The sequence below is a fragment of the Lagenorhynchus albirostris genome, chromosome 18 (genome assembly GCF_949774975.1).
Source record: "Lagenorhynchus albirostris chromosome 18, mLagAlb1.1, whole genome shotgun sequence".
In the NCBI taxonomy this organism is placed as follows: domain Eukaryota; kingdom Metazoa; phylum Chordata; class Mammalia; order Artiodactyla; family Delphinidae; genus Lagenorhynchus; species Lagenorhynchus albirostris.
Genome location: NC_083112.1, coordinates 24,626,178 through 24,647,483, shown reverse-complemented (window position 1 = coordinate 24,647,483; position 21,306 = coordinate 24,626,178). Strand labels below are relative to the sequence as shown.

Below are 21,306 nucleotides of genomic sequence, written 5' to 3'. Positions count from 1 at the left end.
GTCAGAAGTGAATCTATGAAATCCCTTGTAAATATTTATACTTACTAAAATAAAAAGTCAACACACTACGTAGAGAAAACAGAAATGCCACTCTAAACACTTTAAATTAGTAATAATGGGTACTACTATCCCCAATTACCCTCCCTTGTTTGCTAGAAACTTCTGAATTTCCCTTCCCTACAGTCGCACATGTTGCTGGTAAATGAATTTTGCTTTGCTGCGAATGATATGTACACGAGTATGTACATGTGCTTTCCCTTTCACTGGCTGGCTCTGCATTTAGACATTATGGTTTTCACTTTATAACTTAGACTTGTGCACCTCTGCCACCAAGGTCCTGCTGTGGTCACAGAAATAAAGATTCATTTGGATATAGGATGGAAAAAGATTTAGGGAGACTTGTTATTCTTGGCTAACACTTCTCAAATTGCTCCCCAGTATCCAGCGTGACACTGTGCAGGGTCCGGGCTGCTGCTCAGGGTCACTCCATGCTAAAGCAGATGTTGTCACCTTGCTCCACGTATCTCTGGCTTTCTTCTTCTTCATAGAAGATGTGAAACTACAGTTCTGGGGCTTGGGTTTCCTTTCCCGCATCTCTCTTCAAATTTCACTGCAAAAACTTCTCTTTTTCTGCCATCTGCTTTACCAACTACATCTTAGTATTTTCCAATCTTAAATTCTTTCCGTTTCTAATTATTCACATCAATAATGACTGGGACTGAAACTTTCCCAGTTGGAAATTTTCCCAGAAAACAAACAAACAAACAAAAGTTGTTTGGGGCTTCCCTGGTGGCGCAGTGGTTGAGAGTCCGCCTCCCGATGCGGGGGACACGGGTTCGTGCCCCAGTCCGGGAAGATCCCACATGACACGGAGCGTCTGGGCCCGTGAGCCATGGCCGCTGAGCCTGCGCGTCCGGAGCCTGTGCTCCGCAATGGGAGAGGCCACAACAGTGAGAGGCCCAAGTAAAAAAAAAAAAAAAGTTGTTTGAGTCCTGTTATTTCCCACAAAAAGGACTCATAGGATGAGAAACCCTACTGCGAATGTAGTACTTTGAACATAAAATTGCGTAATAAGGTTGGGAGTTTACATGTTTTCCCAAGATTGTTAATTCATTGAAGGTAAGGCTGACATCTTACTCACTTGTATCTCTGGCACTCAGAATCCATCGATTCTGCTACGGAAACCTCTCTCACAGGCGTCCCTCTTTTTCATTCCCACTGCCACAATGGAAGCTCTCACTGTTCATCACCGGGATTACTGCAGTTGCTTCCCAGCAGGTAGGTCTTCCTGCCTTCAGTTTCACGGCCTTTCAGTTTCTTATCTTTAGAAAACTTAAAGGGGTCTTCCTAAATTATGAATCAGACCATGCTGCTTTCTGGCTTCAAATTCTTCTAGGGTTCCCCCGACTCTTTTCTCCCTTTTAGTCTCACCACATAGCATGCCCTCCTTTAATCTTTAGTTTTAGTCACCAAAATACTTGCATTTTCCAAAAGGCACCATGACCTCTTAAAACTGTCTCTGCTTGAAGCGCTTTCTTCTCCTTTATTTGCCTGGAGAACACCTCGTCATCCTATAAAGATTCAGCTTGGTTACTGTCCCTGAATCTCCCCCAGGGCAGAAGGCAGCAACCCCACCTCTTCACTTGCTCTTGTGTGGCTCTCACAGAACACAAGTCCCTCTACTTCAGTGCTTCCCCAATTATAATGACCTCCTTGAAGGCAGGTACTGAGCCTTCTTCACCTTTATATTTCTGACTCCCTACTTAGTGTTTGCCACATAAATGTACAATAGTGTTTGTTAAATGAATGAATATTTGGTTACATTACAACTGACAACATCTTCACCTACTTGTTTCTCATCTTGATGGCAAGTTGCAAACCACCATGGCAGATCTTCCTCACTGCATCCTGACTACGTGACTCTCAACAAACAATGCAATCTACTTTGCAAGTGTATTTGGAAGTTACCTATTGGTCGGGATTGGGGATTTCTACTCAGCCAGGTGACAGATATCACTTACAAATGCCTAAAGGATCAAGGATAATTCTGTGAGACTGCTGAAGATGAGTATGGAAGAAGATTCATAGATCTTGACAATTTCTATGTAGATTGGTGATATTTTTAAATTTTTCTCTGCACCCCCATAAAGGAGCTGAAAGCAAATAAAATGGCTGTGAAGCTACTTCATAATATACCAAGAGAATAACGGGCAAGGACTATGAAACTGTAAAGCCCAATACCACCCTTCTGCTTATAATAGTGTCATTATGTAAATTTTACTGTTTTTGAAAACTGAGAGCTCTTTTATGAAGTGCAAGTAAATCATGATGCAGAGTGGAACTGCATACCTTAGAACTTCACGATCAATATAATGAACTCATCTGTAAATACTAGACTTCAAAAAGAAAATTATACCATATAATAGTTTGGAAAATGGAAGGAGAAGCACAAAACTTTAAGAAGTGCGTCTTTTAATTTAATGGGATAAATAGTAAACTGATAATCATTCTTATATTGAAAGATAAACCTTATGAAATTACTCCTAAGGGAGGCCCTGGTTGGGGATGTTTTTGATGTCTCTGGTACTTGGAAGACCCCGTAGTTGGTCTTGGTCAGAGAAGAAGCAGCTGCTGTTGATGTTCCAATTACACAGGATAAGTCTTAATGTAGAAAACTGATTCTAGACAGATACCCTTTTAAGACACATTCAGTATAGATGAAGCTATTCTGTCTGCAAATGTGCACACCTGGCACTACTCTAAACAGAAAGATCAATACTAAACATGATCATGTACCACACACTGCAATGAAATATCAACACCTCTTACAAGAGGAAAGCATGACCTTAGTTACCTTCATCGGGAGTTAAAATATGCTGTGAGACTGGCTGATAAAGTAATGAATGGTTGCTGATATAAGGGAGAAGAGTGACAACTTGTTCAGCTATCCAATTCATCTAGGGACAGTGAACCATAGAATCTATGAGTTTGAAGGACATTAAAAGCTATTTAATCCGGTATTCTAAGTTTGAATCACTTGAGTACCTCCCCAACAAGATTCATCCTGATCTCTTTGAACCCGGACTACAAGAAGGTATACCCTACCTTTCCCCTGGGGAGTCCATTCCACCTTTGAACACAGGAGCTATTGGCCCCGCGATGGAGGCCAACTCTAATTTGTAATGACTTAGAAGCAACTCACAGATGCACAGAAAATGCACAGTGATTTATAATTATTCTGCCAAAGCTAACTATATAATGAGTGTGATTTTGAGGATGGTAGTTCTAAGTAAAGGATTCTATATGGAATAAACTGAAAAAAGAAAAGAATCGTTCTACTCATTTTGAAGAATTTGTGACTTTTCAAAAATCAAATCCTTACTGTAGGAGAAAAGATATAAGCAAATTTGCTTGCATCGTATAAAAAAGATGTTTTTATTTACTTCTGTAATCCATGACAAATGGCATTAATTTAAAGGACACTGTGATTAAAACGATGGGCCTAATCACCACATAAAAGTTAAATGTCTATTTTGCATGATACATGTCCCAAAAGGGTAGGAAATGAAATTTGGAAAACTACTCTGAATTTTCTTTAGAAACATTATGTTTAAAATCTTGCAGTCCAGTGTTGATTACATTGCTTTCTCATGCAAGAATGTGGAGACTGCATGGTGAGTGAACAAAAGGCTCTGGAACAGACAGATCTGTGTTTGAACCTCCCATCCTGCCATTTATTAGTTGTATAATTTGTTAAGTTACTTAGAGTCTCTTGAGCCTCAGTTTCTTCATCTGTAACACATACACACACACACTCTTACACCTACTAGATAATAAAATAGGAAGGAATTACTTGCCCAATAGAAAAAACAGAATTGTTGTATAGACTGAGTTAGTATTTGTGAAGTGCTTAGAGCCCTTAGTAAGCATTTGATAAATATCAATATTTTAATTTTTGCTGCCTTAAAAATGTGTTGTCTTCTCTCCCTTGATACATTTATGTTGATGTCTACCAATGCATAAAACTTACTTATATTGTGTTGAACTGCCATAGCAATGTCCGGTTAACTTGATTTCTCATTTGTCATTGGTAAGGGTGCCAATGTTACACCCTTAGAGTAGGCATTGCAGAGCGGTGTAAGCTTTGCTGTCCTGGAGGCAAAGGTCCCACGAAATAGCAATTTCAGAATAGACCTTTACTTTAACATTTTAATTTTATTTAAATAAGAAAACAGAATGAAAAATTCCAGGGCCCAGATAGTCTATGGACATTTAAAAAATAAAATATAGAAAATAATAGAATAGAAAGTGAGGCCCCCTTTCCCCTTTCCAGAGCCTCTCCCAAAGGCAACTACTATTAACAGCTACCACTGTGTTTTAAAATTATTTAAAATGCGAACCTATTAGAGAAATTTAATAAAAATATTGGCTAATATGGTCTTAGACCACATAAAGTTACCTTATTTTGCTTGAAAAATGAAGTTAATAAAATTTTAATAAAGCATTTGAAAGCAGAGAGAGAATACAGACATCAAGAGGACACTGGAGGAGTAATTACAAGACTCCATAGGGCTTCTTCACCAGCTATGGGACACTTTAAAAGAGCAGTCACATATAACAGTCATTTTTAGATGTACAGTCTGTCTAGCAACAGTATTTCTATGAGTCTGTAAAGGATAATGACATTGAAACATATGCATAAAGACACAAAATGTTGATATTAATGTGTTTATTCCTTACTTTGTGTTGAAATGCCAGAGAAATGCCTGGCATAAAGCACCTTAGATGCTATATGATCTGTTCATTACATTAGAATAAATATCTTAAGTCTAAAAACTCAACTAACAAGAGGGAAGGAGAAAAAAGTGGGGTAATGGGAGGAATGTCATACATACTCGAATCTAAACCATTATAGATATATTTCTTTTCAACAAAGAAGAGTGAGAATGAAGTGTTTATAAAAGGATCTCCTCTCAGGGACATGTCTCTCCTATTAAGAAGAAAAACTCAGAAAAGAAAAACTAGAAAGAAATATTTCTCGGTTGAAATAACACATAGAATCCTAGGAAAAGATCTAGAAGGATTAAACAATGGTTGTCTCTGGATGGTGGAATTATTAGTGTTTTAATTTTCTTTTTGCTAATTTATTTAAAAAATAAATGGGATGTCACTCTTCATTTAGTAAATATGCATCATAGAGAAATCCTACATATAAAAGCCTTTAAATTTCCTCAAATTTTTTATTCTACTTGTCTTACACAAATAAATGTTTGGTAGACTGTAGATACTTTGCCAGTGACAAACAGGCAATAAATGCTCTGGGAAAAAAAAAAGAAACTGGCTTAAGAATAAACTAAGCAGGGCTTCCCTGGTAGCGCAGTGGTTAAGAATCCGCCTGCCAATGTAGGGTACATGGGTTTGAGCCCTGGTCCAGGAAGATCCCATATGCTGCAGAGCAACTAAGCCCTTGCACCACAACTACTGCCTGCACTCTAGAGCCCGTGAGCCACAACTACTGAGCCCGCGTGCCACAACTACTGAAGCCCGCGCACCTACAGCCCGTGCTCCGCAACAAGAGAAGCCACTGCAATGACAAGCCTGTGCACTGCAGTGAAGAGCAGCTCCCACTCTCTGCAACTAGAGAAAGCCTGCGTGCAGCAACAAAGACCCAACGCAGCCCAAAATATATAAATAAATACATTTATTAAAAAAAAAAAGAATCAACTAAGCAGCATTAAAAAAAATCAATAGTGTTGAGGACAAAGAATGTGGATCAAGAAGGATGATCATTTAAATATTTTATAGATTATGTGTGTCTCCTAGGGAAGACAGGGAGAGAAAAATACATGAAGCTAAAATTCAGAGGGTAGAGATCATTTCTCTGTATGTTTGATTTATGTAAATATGACTACAACGTTTGAGAAGGTTCAATAAATTCCTCTTGTGTTCCAAATCAGGAAGGAATGATGGCTAGTATGCTTCTTATATATGGTAGCCAAATAAAGTTTTCTAGAGTTTTAATTTTTCTAAATGAATTACCTTGTGTTTTACTTCATGAACCTCCATTATTCAAAAAAAAAAAGGAAAGCTTAATTGGGGATGAAGAGTCTTTAGAATGATTTTTGTTATGCCAAAAGTCTATATTAACCTGCTTTTCGACTTACTTGTCATGGTGAAATATGGCTAAACCCCCCAAATGTGAATCTATCACAACTCTCTGAAGGATAAGAATATGTCTATTACACGTATGACATCTTGGTCAATGATGATTTCCAAGCTGATTATCTAAAATCCTAAGGCCCTTTTAAACCAAAACTATTTGTAATTTTCAGTGTCCAAAGAATAACTCTGATTTAGAAACTGCCTACAATCTGCATATGGATCTGCTTATATTTGTCCTTAGAATTGGAATTAAAATTATGTATATTATAGCTCTGCCCCTGATCAGCTTTCTAACCTTAGGCAAGTGATGTAACCTCTCTGTTCCTCAAATTCCTTATCTATAAAATGCAATAATAATATTACATTTATTAAGATAAAATATTGTGTAAGTCTCTTAAAAATGGATGTACCAAAATAAAGTACTTTTTCCTTCCTTTAAAACAAATGTTTCCCTAGCATGTTGGAGTTCATAAATTACTCTGACACACACTTTTAAATTTGGAGGTGCTAATGTGTCAGCAGTATGTTTATTCCCAAATAAAAGAAACTTTAAAAAAATAAAAGCTCATTTGAGGGTAAAACAAGCAAATGTTGCTTTGAAATGTAGATCTGTATCTACTATAGCAGATAATCTGTATGCCTTTGGTTGGATGTTTGCACTTAATTATACATATATATGTATGTATGTGTATGTGTGTGTGTATCTTTTTCCCCAATAATGACATTTGAAACTCAAAAGCTCAGATTATTTTTTTAAGAGCTCAGAGTTTAAGCCAAATCCTCCTATTTCTGCCTAAATTTCTCCCAGTGTGCCTCCTTATTTTCATTATGTTTGCCATCTCTCTGGCATATCCTTTCCTGTGTATTCGAAACTTAAAAGGAAACAACAGAAAAACCTCAGGAAGTACTAGTGGAAAAGGGCAAATGCAATGTGGGTGTCTAGGGAGCCAATTCTGATCCCAATACTAAGATGTGGAATCTATTTATTCAACAGATCAGGAAGAAGAGCTGCATTATGGCTCAATCAAGCAAGGTAAGATAACAGCCCAGTATGATGCAGCCTATAAGTACCAGGTTTAGCAAAGGTTTAGTAAATAAGATAAATCCTGTTCCTCTCATAATATCACAATAGGCCTTAAAAAAAAAATGTACAGAGACCTATGGGATAGGTAGCATCACTGCACTATTTAGGAGAATAAAAGGGAAAGTGACAGGATCTCTCTTAGGAATTTCACTAAAAAGCACTAACGGGACATCACCAAACAGCCAAAATATATTCTGATTTCAGCTGAGGAGGAAGGTGCTGTAGAAGACACATGAAAACTTCCCTCTTCTACAACATCTGTCTTACATCTCTTTTTACTTATATGCAGTGGATGGTCAATTACTTCTCCATCCCTCTCTTGTGTGTGAATGTGACCATCTTATTCGGGATTCAATGTAATTTTGCTCCTATCGAATAAAGATTGGATTAGAGAACAAGAAAATTAACAGCAACAATTTTTCATTCAGGGCAAAAGGATATTAATAGTAATGAAAACATTTGGTCCTTCTTCCTTGGGGACAGAAATCCAATGTGGATCTTCTTCAGTAACATAGGATCTCCAGAGATGGGCAGGAGCACCCTCAAAGAACTGATTTAGCAAAAGCTCTAGTGAAGTAAAAAGTTTAGCAAAAGGTATGGAAAAGTCAAAACAAATCGTAAGACTGCATGAGGACAACTTTAAATCTTCAGAGGTCTATGTGATTACTATTAACTGTGCTACTCTAGGGGGGAAACAGAAAGTGTTGGTACCACTTCTTTTTAATTTGTTTTTGTTTTTGCAGATGAGAGAAAATTAAGATTATATTAAAATGCAAAGGATGTCAGAATAGGAATGAACCTTATTAACCTCATAAAGATGAAAATATATTCTGGCCTCACTAGGACAGTCTTATCGTACATCTCTTTTTACAGAGTTATTATTAATAGTGCCCTTTCATTCTAAAAAATGTATTAATTAGGTGAAAAGGTATATGGTTATGCTATCTAGAATAAAATGCTCTCAATTTTACAAACAGGGTAAAATCTGTTTCTTCATGTCTGACCCAGACATACAGGTTGAACATGTGACTAACTGCTGAATTCCCAGGACATTGCTTTGTTCACTTTACCATGCTACCCTCTCAAAGTACAAGGCTGATAATTCGATAGACATAAAACATATGGAACCTGTGGATTTCACTAAAGGGTAATAAAACATCACTACTTTTGAGCTGCTCAAGTCATTGCAATTTACAGGTGAGGAAAAAAATGCTTTGAATATGCAAATCGTAGTCTAGTACTATCTCCACCCTGAAGGAAAACTCACACATCCCCCACATGGGCTACAAGTCTATTTTTAGCTATACACAGTGGGTAGACAACTAGTTCTTTCCATCCTGGTCTTAGGCATGACCATCTTGTTTCCAGGCTCAATGTACTTTTGCTTCCACTCATAAGTAAGTACTAGAGCTGTAATTAACTTGCCATGGCAACAATGAACAAGCCATGGCAAGAATTTTTCAGTTTAGAACTGGAGACAGTAATGAATAAGTTAAATCATTTTATCTGTCTTCCTTAAAACTTAAATTGCCAACAATTTTCTTTTGATTGATCTTACCAACTAATATGTATTTGAATTTTTATTTCAAGTTGTACAAGAGTACCAAAAAAATTATTTTAAAATCACAAGCCTGGTTTCCATGAAGTTAGAACTCTATATAAATGTGTTCATGGTAATAAAAATCATCTTATTTCCAATTGAAACTAAAGATATAATTTATAAAAAGGAAGTAAAAAACATAAGTACTAATAGAAGTTTGCATATCAAAGACATTTCTTGAACTCCCTAATATAGAAGATAAGCCATACCCATTAAATTAGCAAACTAGTTTCAAAATGCCCATAAATACTGGTAATCAATCAGCAAAATAGTATTTTACAGAAAAGTGTATATATTAGCAACTGACACCAAATCACTCTTCTCTAAAAGAAAATTTACTAACTTGTTAATAATATAAACCAATTCACTGATAATTTCTAACATAACTCCATCTTGCTCTTTTACCACTAAAGGGAAATATTTGTTTCTCTTTAAGAAATCCTTGAAGAAATTGTTAAAGCTTTAACTATTTTTATTGGCATATATTCTAACAAGTTTTTTAATAACTTAAAAGAATAAATAATGATGATGTAAACATTTAGTATATGTATGTGTATATATATACACACATATACATATATAGCTGGATTAATCATTAATTTATATTTAACAAATTTTTCCTAAGAAAGGTAGAGAGTTCCTCCTATATGAGACGACAGTTATATAATAATTTAAAGGTAATTTTTGTCCCTTGGGAATTTATGATAATTGACTTTCTTATAGACAAAAACAGCATTAGATGCATTATCAATAAGTTATGCATATTTAAAACTGTTTCCTAGTGAATTTGCACTGACTTAATTACCCTACTAATAAATACTGTCAATTATCTTTCTGGTCAACAACATCATATTTGCAAGATTCTTTGTTAAGCACGTAGCCTGTTATTACAAAATAAAAGGCAGGCAACTAGCCCACACGAAACAAAACTCACTTGTTTTCCCTGCCTCTCTCATCTGTCAGGCTGAAATAAGTAACCCCAAAATTTCAAGTTAATATGATTATAAATTTAGAAAACTATCATAACAGAAAAATATATGGTGACATAAATAAGAACATCTTAACTAAATACATATTATCTCTTCATGTAGCTTTCATGTTTGTACAATGAGTTTGCACTAGATTAGGAAAAAATGAGAGTCATAGGAATTCAACAAAAGGACAGAGGCTGTAAAGAAACAAATATTTCCCTTTATTTGATTACATTACATCTACTCATGGGACATTCGAAATAACTGAAGTTCTCAATTTACAGACCTATAAATAATGCTATTTAACTGAATCCAGCCAGCAAATAGCAACATATATCTGAAGCGCTTACTCATGGAAAGTAATTTCCACACCAACTCAGTTTAGTAGCGTATGACAGTAGATTCAGAATAATCAGTATCTGAGAACCAGAACAGTAACACTCAAGAGTACTTTATCAGTATTTGCCTTACTCCTTTGCCAGCTGCACACTGGTAGGTTTTGCTCCAATAGGTATCCCGTATTTGTGGAAAGTGTTAATCAAAATCTCCCGCATGTCGTTGTTGTAGGAATCAAAGTCAAACACATTCCTAACCACACTGGAGAGACCTTCAGCGGGAAATTTCTGTATTCAAAAAAAAAAAAAAAATTCCCTTATTACCATGTGATAAAATACACGGTCTTATAAAGATTTCCCAAACTGACAGAACAATAAAGATCAAATGAACTTTACCAGACCCTTCTTTACTAGCCTTGTCAGATAATAAATACTGATAGGAGGAATATTTTATAGACAGGAGGAATATTTTTCTCTTTGAAGGTTTGCTCTGATGACTTAATATTTTTCTTCTTAAATAAATATCAGAATTTGAGGAGGAACAGTTCTTTGTCTCAAATGTTAAATCGGTACTCAGATCCTGGTGTTTGGTGACTTCCACCACTTTCTGAAATCTCCTGCTTTTAAAATGAGTACTGGATTGACCAAACTTAAAAATGCTACTTAAATAAAGCAGAGTGGGGCTTCCCTGGTGGCGCAGTGGTTGAGAGTCTGCCTGCCGATGCAGGGGACACGGGTTCGTGCCCCGGTCCGGGAAGATCCCACATGCCGCGGAGCGGCTGGGCCCGTGACCCATGGCCGCTGAGCCTGCGCGTCCGGAGCCTGTGCTCCGCAACGGAACAGGCCCGCAGACCGCAGAAAAAAATAAAAATAAAAAAATAAATAAAGCAGAGTGTTGAATATCTATACAGAAGTATTTAGAAAAGTCACAAGTTATGACTAAATGAAAAAAAAAAGATAAAGGAGCAAGAAAAGAAGGGAAGAAGAATGTAAAAAGTACAGAGAATAGAGAAATAGGGAAGAGCAGAGGGAAGAAAACAAGTACTACTAACAGCTAACTTCACACTGGTGGGGTCGTCTGGGTGCTTTATTGCCTCTGTCTTGATTTTCTTTAGGCGCTGGGATCTGAGCTGGACTTATCATGGTTTTACAGGCAGAACAAAGCTTTCTATTTTCCTTTCTATGTTTTCCTTGGAGGATGGGGATGGAGCAGAGGTCAAGAGTCAATTAGGTTGTGACTGTTAGCTTGGAAACCATTATTTGCTATAAAAGTAGAATCTACATGGGCTTTTTGTCTTCTTTACCGAGGTGGGCTATGCATCACAAATGGCTATAAGGAATTCCATTCTCCTGCCCACTTACTCTATCTTATAAAATTTTCTCACAGTATTTACAGGTATGTAATCAATACTGTTAGTTCCCAGTCTGTTTTTTATCTCCAAGTCTTTTTTTTCAAAATGAAAATATTTTTCACTCAGATACCATATGCTTGTTGTATAAAGTCAAACAGTAGTAAAGTTTCCCTGCTGTCTCACTCTCCTGCCTTCCCACGCCCGCCCCGCCACAACCCCCGCAAAAAACCTCCACCAAAGTTCCTAGCTCCTGGGTAATGGCCGTGGCACAGAACCTTGCCAAAATCAATTCAAAGGTTAAAAAGAAAATGTTCATTTAGATTACAGACATTTCATATTATATCACTTGAATCAGAATTATAGAGAAATGGAAAGACTTTGTATAAATTAGGCAGTCTAAAAAAACAAGATTGACGGCTTCTTTTAGACTTTTAGCATAGGCGTGTGCCATACCTGTAAATGCTTGACTATGTTGACAACTTCTCTGGTAGAATAAGGATAGTTAATAATGCCCTGGTCAGCTAAACTCCTCAGCTCTCCAAAGGCAGCCACGAGCTTCTGAAGGATGGGCTCGGGCACATTGGGGCCATACTGCCTGAGCATCTTGAGCTCCGAGTGGGGTTTGGGATTATCAACTGCATGGCAGCTAAAAATATCACCTACGAGAGAAAAAAGATTCACATTCAGCAATGCAACTAATCCATTATAATGCCATAGGAAATATAGAATGGTCGTTAAAAGAGCCATGGGTTGCTCACCAAAGCACTTCTATTTTTAAGTGTGTAAAACTGCACAGAAAGCCTGTCCAAAAATAGGTATAGAGAAAAAGGCAAATAACTAAAGCAAAAGAAAATGACACTGACTGATGTGTGGTTTATTCTACATAGATTTATTTTTGTTAAAAATTGTATAATACTTGAACACAATTTCACTGGGAGATATTCAAATACAAAGAGCAAAAAAGAAGTCCTCTCGCGTCTCTGCTAATCTCACTCCTTCCCCCACAGGCACCCAGTGTTAATAGTTCAGTGTCTTCATTTTTCCATACATAGTAGTATTTTTTAAAATGCATACATACAAACATATATAGTTTTGATAATTTATTCTTTTTCCATTAATTGGAAAATACTCCTCATATGGTTCTGAGACTGCATTTTTAACTTTAACACATGATGAATATCTTCAGAAATTATATACATATACGCATGTCTCTTCATGTATACTAAAAAAGGGGGAATTAGTATCATCACTCTCTAAACAATTTATATCTTGTGCAGATTGCTAGAATATACTTTAGAAGTAGGTTCTGGAAAAGTAAACCTGCAGAGACAATGTCTAAATTAAAATCAAGAAAAAGGAATGTAGAAACACAAAATATTTCATCCATAATTTAGAAAACTGAGAACACACTAGAAAATATAATCTATGCTCTAGAGAAATGAATTTCTCATATAAATGTTCACATAATTGTGATTCATACTCCAAAGGACAAGGGGCCAAAGGAAGTTAAAGTAAATAGATTTGCATTATTCGGTATGTTCATTTTAGAAAGAAAGGATATTTAGAACTTACTTTGACTTAGAAACCACTCAAATCATTATTTTATTGTTATCGTGTATTCATGAAAGCAACTGAATAAAATGCAACCATGACACCTTCATGCTTCTATCTCATAAGCTAAACCCATTCAAATACAAATGTGAAGAAGAGCTTTTGTCTTTTTTGCTGAAAATCAAATGTAACACTAATATAAAACTATATTTGAACCCTTATTCATTCATTCATCAAATAAGTATTAAATGCCTTCTATGTGCCAAGTAATACTCTACGTACTTTATATAACTCAGAGATCAAAACCACAAAAACCCCTGTCCTCATGCAGCCTATATTCTGGCATGGGGAGACAATAAACAATAATTACAAATGTTAGAAACTGTATGTTTCAAGGAAAAAAGGAAAAGCACACTATAGGACATCAGAAATGGTGATGGTGGGGAAGTCAGTCAGGTAGGCCTCACTGAGAAGGTGACAATTGGGCAAATGCAGATATATGAGGGAACAGCATGGCAGGTAAAGTTAACGCAAAGGCCCTAAGGCGAGCACAGCTGGCCTGTTCAAGAGGCAGGAGAGCAGAGCGGCTGGAAGAGGGTGAGTGCCGAGGAGAGCAGCACAGAGCAGAGCAGGAAGCAAGGTCAGCGAGGTAAGAGGATGTAAGAGACGAGTGTGCCTCTGGAGAAGTTCTACGCGTGTCGAGCATATTCATGTAACATATCCCCCTTGCCTTTTAGTCTCTATTAATTCAAATGGTCGACTACTACACACGCCGTTCTTATTGTTTCACTTAATATATTTCCAGGATTTTGTTTGGTATCAGCATGAGCAAAGTTATCCCATTTGTTTGTAACAGCTGCACAGTAATCTACTGTGTGGATATAACAGAATTTCTTCATTCAGTCCCATTTGGATAGACATGTGGGTTGTTTTCTTCTTTTTCCTTTTTTATGCTACTATAAACAATGCTATATTGCCTATCCGTGTACTTTAATCTTTGCACGGGGAATATCCCTAGTTAAATTCCTTATGTGGAATTGCTAGATCAAAAAGTGCCATGGACACACATACACTACCAAATGTAAAACAGATAGCTAGTGGGAAGCAGCCGCATAGCACAGGGGGATCAGCTCGGGGCTTTGTGTCCACCTAGAGGGGTGGGATAGGGAAGGTGGGAGGGAGACGCAAGAGGGAGGAGATATGGGGATATATGTATATGTATAGATGATTCACTTTGTTATACAGCAGAAACTAACACACCATTGTAAAGCAATTATACTGCAACAAAGATGTTTAAAAAAAAAAAAAATCAAAGAAAAATCCTACTAGGAGACTGAGCTCGCTTCATGTTGAGTATGGAATGCCCAGTATCCAGAATTACCTACTTGCCACAGAGAAACGAAGCTATTCTTAAAGGCTCCTGATGCTTCAGTTTATCCCAGGGCCTCTCCAATCACTGAGAATCAGTCTCCCCAGAGCTGGCCTCAAACCTTTTCATAGGGGGATATGATGAAAACCAAACACTAAAACCCGTTCCTTATTTTGTGTTTTACTCTAAGAGGCCCTAAATAACAAAGTATAGTTTAGTTGTGTAAGAAAACACATAGATATGAAGCCATTCTAATACTTATCTGAGTGACCCTAAAAAAAGAATCTCTCTGTCATGGACATATACACACTAACAAACGTAGTAAGGTAGATAGCTAGTGGGAAGCAGCCGCATGGCACAGGGATATTGGCTCTGGCCTGGTGCTTTGTAACAGCCTGGAGGGGTGGGATAGGGAGGGTGGGAGGGAGGGAGACGCAAGAGGGAAGACATATGGGAACATATGTATATGTATAACTGATTCACTTTGTTATAAAGCAGAAACTAACACACCATTGTAAAGCAATTATACCCCAATAAAGATGTTAAAAAAAAAAAAAGAATCTCTCTGAATATGATGCTCTCCTTCTCTAAAATGGGGATAACACATACTCTCACAAGGTGGCTGTGATGAGGACAGCACATGATAGCATTCAGTGATAGCCATTACAGTATTGTTACTAAGACAATATTTTTACTGTTATTGCTATTGTTTTTATTATTATTATCAATATTCTTTTTACCTAAGGTGCCGAAGAAATCATTGCCTAGGAAAGGAAATCCAGGTCTGTTGGCCAGGACAATCATCCTAAAGTCAGGATGGATCACAACAACATTTTCTCTTCCATTGACTAATGCAGAATCTGAAAAACATAATTTCTATTTATTCTTTATAGATATTTAATAATTCTTAAGAGTATCAAGTTATAGCCTTTAAAATCACATAAGTAGTCATACTGTTCAATGGTAAAACAACTCTAAGAAATCTGGCTGTAACAATTTGGCTGCAGAAAAGAAAAACATTTTTGAGAAAGTTTGCTTAGCAACAGAATACTGATAAAGCGTATATTAAACTATACGGGAACTTGCATTTTTATGTAAATTAAAGGCATGTCTAAAAAGCAAACTTGTCTAAATGTTGTCTTATGGTACTTAAAACTTGGCTTGAGATGCTATTATTCCTTTAAAAAAAAGAATCTATTCCAATGGATAATCCAAAGAATACGCAAAGGATAATCCAAACATCCTTTAGTTGTTATCCAATCAGCAGCTGCATCACTTTGCATAAAGCCTTCATTCTGTAGCTAAGGAGGAATTCCTGTTTAGATTACGCACCCTGAAACTTAACCACATAGAATAAAGGTCTTGACCACCTAGTCAATTCATTAGCGCGAAGGTGATTAATTTCCATTCAAGGGATTCTACCATAGTTCTTAAAATACATAATTTCAAGTTGACTGGAACTTTCTTCGTGCAAACGTTTAAGGTATTAAAGGAAGTGAATATTATATACTACTTGCTGATGTACATTTCAGATAGAACTGCTAGGCCAAACAATAATTTAAGATGGTAAAAACTTTATTATGGTTATTTTAAGAAGAAATACCTGTCATCTGGGTTTATTTAAATCTTAGCCTTAGGCTGTCCATCTTTAAGAAATGATAGTTGTGAAACACCTGGAGTTTTATCTGAGATGAGTCTGTAAGAACTTATACTTGTATTTTTTTATGATACCAAAAAGTAACCTTTCAATGTGCCATATATTCACGTGCTAATACCACCATTAGTTTTAACGTTTGATCTCCACTAATTTCAGTAGTGGTAAATACAAGGGTATGTGGTCACACACAAAATTTACTTAATTAGTTAACTAAAATAAAAATAGCAATAAAACATGAACATTTTAAAAGGCAAAGAAAATGAGAAACATAGCCGTAGAAGTGATGCTTTATGAAACCATGTTCGAAAGAGCTTCAGTTGCTCTTGTGTTTAAAATGTCATCTACAATCAAACTTGAATTTAAGAATTATGATGACTCCTTTGCTTCTAGACTATCCTTCAAAAATATATTAAAAAAATGTAAAGGGTTACCAGGAGATAGTCACTGTTGAACTATAAGTTTGTTTCAGCAATTCTTTCTTGCTTTCCATTTCACTGTCCTTATAATGCCTTTAAAAAGGGCAGGAAGCATTCTAATCTTAAGAGTCTGAATGATCTTTCTAAAAGATAGTAATCAGGCTGTTTAAGTCAAATTCTCATTTTTTCCCATAAATTCATTGTGACACTGAAATGTTAGAATACTTTTATTAGTGCTGAGTTTCCTAGGCTTAGAAACAGCAGTCTTGCAATGACAGTGTCCAAGAAGAAGTCTCTGTGGTGATGCACTTGTACATTTTTATGGAGTCTTCTGTTTATACTCTCTTTGAATATTGAAGATTTCAGTTATTAGTCTCAACTTGTTTGGTTCCTTACTATTGACTGTATATTTTTAATGGCTAGTTATAGATCTTCAAGTCTTTTCATGACACAAAAATTTTGTATTAGAAACCAGAAAATGTTCTCACATTGCATTAGACAATTTTTCCTTGTAGCTTAAACAGACTTATGAGATTTATCTATGTACATCTCCCCTAACAACAACAACAAAAATAAAATAAAAGGAGGAAGATACTCCAAAACAGAGAATAACTAACTTCTTCCTGAAACTGGTATGTGTGTGTAATATATGTATACACACCGATATAGTCATACATATATATGATAGATATAAAATGCCCAGCAATTTTTTTCTAATTATACTGAGCTAATAACATTAATTTTAATATTATGAGTAACAGAAATGTGATAGAGCTTTAAAAATTCCAGATAACAATGAAAGAAAATAAATTGCACACAAATAATTGAGATGAGTATACAAAGGATTATATGTTTGTATTCTCAGAGTAGAAAAACTATGAAGCCGATTTGTCCTAAAACTACGACTGAAATGCTCAAAGATGCTCTCTGGCTATACGAAAGTGAAACTGACAAAGCTAGATTCAGACATAATGAATTTTACAAATAACTGTCAATACAGACAACTTGACTTATATTAACTTGTGCTTGTTTGCAGATAAATAGCCAGCCAAGTGTGTGATTTGATACCAGAGATGTAAAAATTGCATATACTGAAAGAAAAGTTGCTTTTTTATACTCACTTGCAACAATGCGCCTTCCATCTGCTAGAATCATTTCTCCATTTTCTACTAGAGTTTTTAAAATACAGGTGACATTTGTTGGGGCTTTGTCTGCTTCATCTACTACCAGAACATGACCCAATTTTACTGCTTTAACCTTTGAAGACAGAACATTTACCATAAACAAAAAATGAAAGCAAATGTTTTAAAAATGTCATCACTCATTGATTTGGATTTATAATAGGTGGTTTTATGTAAGTTATAAATACACTATCACAAAACTGTCTGTAGCAGAGCCAGAAACAAAATTTATGGATCTCTACCAAAAGCTTCTCATAGTTACTAAACGGCTAACTCTGCAGTAAGCACTTTACTTTCCTTCAGCTTCATAATTATCCCTATGCTGGCGGAATTCACAACATTTCACACCCCAGGGTAGGGGAGTATTAAAACAAGTATAACGAATAGGGAAATGAAAGTGCCATGGGGGTTAAGAGGAGTGAGACATCACAATCAATAATGGATATCAGAACATTGCACTTGTGATGGCTCTAAAAGAGTGTATGATTTTAAGAGATGAGATCAGTATGTATGTGAGGAGATGGGTAGTCAAGACAAAGAAAATCAATGGTCAAACTCAAGAAATCCTGCAGCCCACTGAGGGAAGAGTGAATATGAATATCTATCTTGGCTGAAGACGTTAAATGTAAGAAAAGAGAGAATAGGATCTGAAAGGGTAGATTGGGTCTCTACTACTAAAAAGTTGCCTGCCAGACCAAAAAATACGTGCTTGATCTCACTAAATAATAGGATGTAATTAAAGATTTATGAGTTCAGACGTGATAACAATGGAGTTTGGAGCTACACGTTAGTACATTTAATCCTGTAGAAATATGTGGAATAGACTAAAAGGGGAGTACCATAACAATTTGGTAAAAAAGTGGTGTGAGGACCTGATTTTAGGGAAGGAGGCATGGGAGAAAAATGGAAATAAAAAGCATTATATTGATCTGAAGAGTTTTCCAGAGGGATAATCTATAGCCTTGGCTACTGATCAGATGGGAAGAAGTGAAAGGAAAAATAAGAAAGAGTTCCAGGTCTTAGATGACTAAGTGGTGACATTATTAGAAGAAAGGTAAAAGTTCGGAAAAATCCTTAAAAACATTTTTAGAGAGTGGATAGGAGGGAGTTTCCCGGTGGCCTCGTGATTAGGACCTGGTACTTTCATTGCCATGGCCCGGGTTAAATCCCTGGTCACGGAACTGAGATCCTGCAAGCCGAGCGGCATGGCCAAAAATTAAAAAAAAAATAAAATAAAGAGTGCATAGGAGGTGATAGTCAATGAATTTCAGTGTAAACCCAAAGATTATTTTTTTACATAGTAAGAAATATAAAATGGACCATATCATAAACTTTTATCATTACATAATTTTGGCAAATAATTTTAAGGAAATATAGATCAAGACACAGATGATTCTCTCTACCACAAATATTTTATTACATATTCTAATAAATGAATAAGGATTTTTCTTTTTAATTTTAGCGTAAAAATAAGCTGAATTTAAAAAAAGAGAGAGAGAAAACGTGTAGCTTCTACTCCTAACTCCAGCCTTCACATCTTTGTTCACAGAAAAGGCAGGTCCAATCTGATTGAATTCAGGCAGGAGGTCCTAAAGACTCCCATCGCTGCAGTCTGGACCACAGAGGTTCTCATGGTGGCTTATTTGTGCCATTGCTGCCGAGGAGTTATCTACACAGAGAGGTGTGCCTGGCAGGCCAGATTTCTTTGCATCTTATGTGAGAAGCTGAGGAATGATCTTCTCAGCTGCCTAAAACATTGGGTGAATATTTTATTAATTAAAATCATTTTTTAAAACATTCTAGAAGCATTATCTAATTTCGAAGTCTGTACATCTGAAAACAGCAAACTTCTTTCTTTTTTCAAAATTCTGGAATAGAAAAGTAATCATTAGAGGATATCAAAATCTCTCACTCTGGAGAGAGAAGAACAGAATAAGAAAACATGTTATTTTCCCAGTAATTTGCATTCAAATATCCATTCTCCTAATGACATATGAGTGAGTGTTTTCCAGTTAAGACTGAAACATATTGGAACCAATGGGAGATTTCTCACCCTCAAAGGCTGAAATATAATTATCATTCAAAAAAATACATTTGAGAATATTCACATAATTGTATTACTAACCAAAGGTGAGTCTTCATACACAATAAGTCCATCTTTAACAGAAGGCTGAAGAGTAAGGGTCTGGACCGTGGTGTCCCTAAAGTTAAACCAACACATTTTATAGTAAGTAAGGAAATAAACTGACATTTGATCACGAATAAAATATAACACAAGAGCATTTCTTTTTTCACCCCCATCCAGCTTTCCCTAAGATGAATAAAAAAGCAAATGAAATTCCAGTCAGCGATAGTATTTTGTTGATGTCAATATAAATTACAACGGTTTGGGAATTAATCCAAGTTTACAGATTATCCAGGTTCTTTACTTCTCTTTTTTCTTCCAGTAATTTCCCTTGTGACCATTTCACTCCTCAAAATAACTCCCTGAAGGTGAAAAGGAGAAATTTTAAAAAATATATTTGTATTTTATATACAATATTTAGATTCGTTAAAAATAATTTTGATGGTGAGTTTGGTGATGACTGGCATGCTGGCATGGCCAATTATAGCAGGTCTGTGAATTACACTTTCTGGCCCAATCTGCCATCACTAGGTGCAAAAGCAAGGCTGTCTCACCTCACTCCAGGAACCATGGGATTTTGAACATTTCTGCTAGGATTAGGGCAATCCATTTTACTTTCTTAAGTCTACCTACTACTATTTATCTGACTCTCCTTTAGATCAGGATTTTCAAAAGTACTAATAGTGAGTTATCTTGATGTTATGCACCTCCACACATGATGAGATATGAAGTTCACATCACCTATGAACATTCTTGCCAAAAATGTGTGTATATAGCCTGTTGGTTATAGGTAGGTGCAGACATTTTTTAAGGAGATCGATTTCATATCTTCACCTTCTGCATATACTCTATCTAAAAAATAAAAAATCCTACGGACATCCTGATCATGTCGTACAGAGAATTAAATTACTTCCAAAATGTGAGTAGCATCTTTCTTTACAAGAGTTCAAACGTATCTTTTCAAACTACGCTACCACTTATTCAACGTAAAATGTGAAGTTACCACCGTGTTGTTTTGAGTACCTTCTCTGTGTAAGATACTATTTGGAATGTGAACTTCAGACCTCAGTGCCATAATATACTTCTGAGACTTCTACCCAAATGCTAAATTTTATCACAATTATTAAAATATAAAATGTGATTCTATTTAAAAAAACCTAATAAATACTACATGACAATCACTGATAAAGCAAACTTAAGATATCACTCAAGTCATTTTTTGCCTTAGCAAAACAAATTTAATCAAAATCAGTTAATTGCATTGAAAGGCAGTTTGTGGAGTAGCGGAAAAAACCCTTTGGAGTCAGACCATACGGGATTCAAATTCTAGTTCTTGCCACTTATTAACTAGATGATTTTGAGTAAATAATAAAACCTACCCAGAAATATCACTGATAGAACGCTTGGGAAAGTATCTAGCACAATATATGGCAGATAGAAAGAGTAAAATGACATGCCAGCTTTATCTATTTGTTGTGATCATTACTGCTGCTGCTGTGACTA

The 21,306-nt window shown here is 36.0% G+C and overlaps 1 protein-coding gene across 3 annotated transcripts in view; it reads right to left on the bottom strand.

The window, feature by feature from the left end:
- Positions 1-21,306, bottom strand: part of VWA8 (von Willebrand factor A domain containing 8) — a 366,706-nt gene that overhangs the window by 140,451 nt on the left and 204,949 nt on the right. For all 3 annotated transcript variants that reach the window (XM_060128726.1, XM_060128728.1, XM_060128727.1), the window contains 5 exons: positions 19,804-19,879; positions 17,619-17,754; positions 15,165-15,284; positions 11,958-12,163; positions 10,289-10,440 (listed from right to left, as the gene is read on the bottom strand). In XM_060128726.1, coding sequence (XP_059984709.1) covers positions 10,289-10,440; positions 11,958-12,163; positions 15,165-15,284; positions 17,619-17,754; positions 19,804-19,879 — 690 coding nt within the window. The remainder of the gene's footprint in view (positions 1-10,288; positions 10,441-11,957; positions 12,164-15,164; positions 15,285-17,618; positions 17,755-19,803; positions 19,880-21,306) is intronic.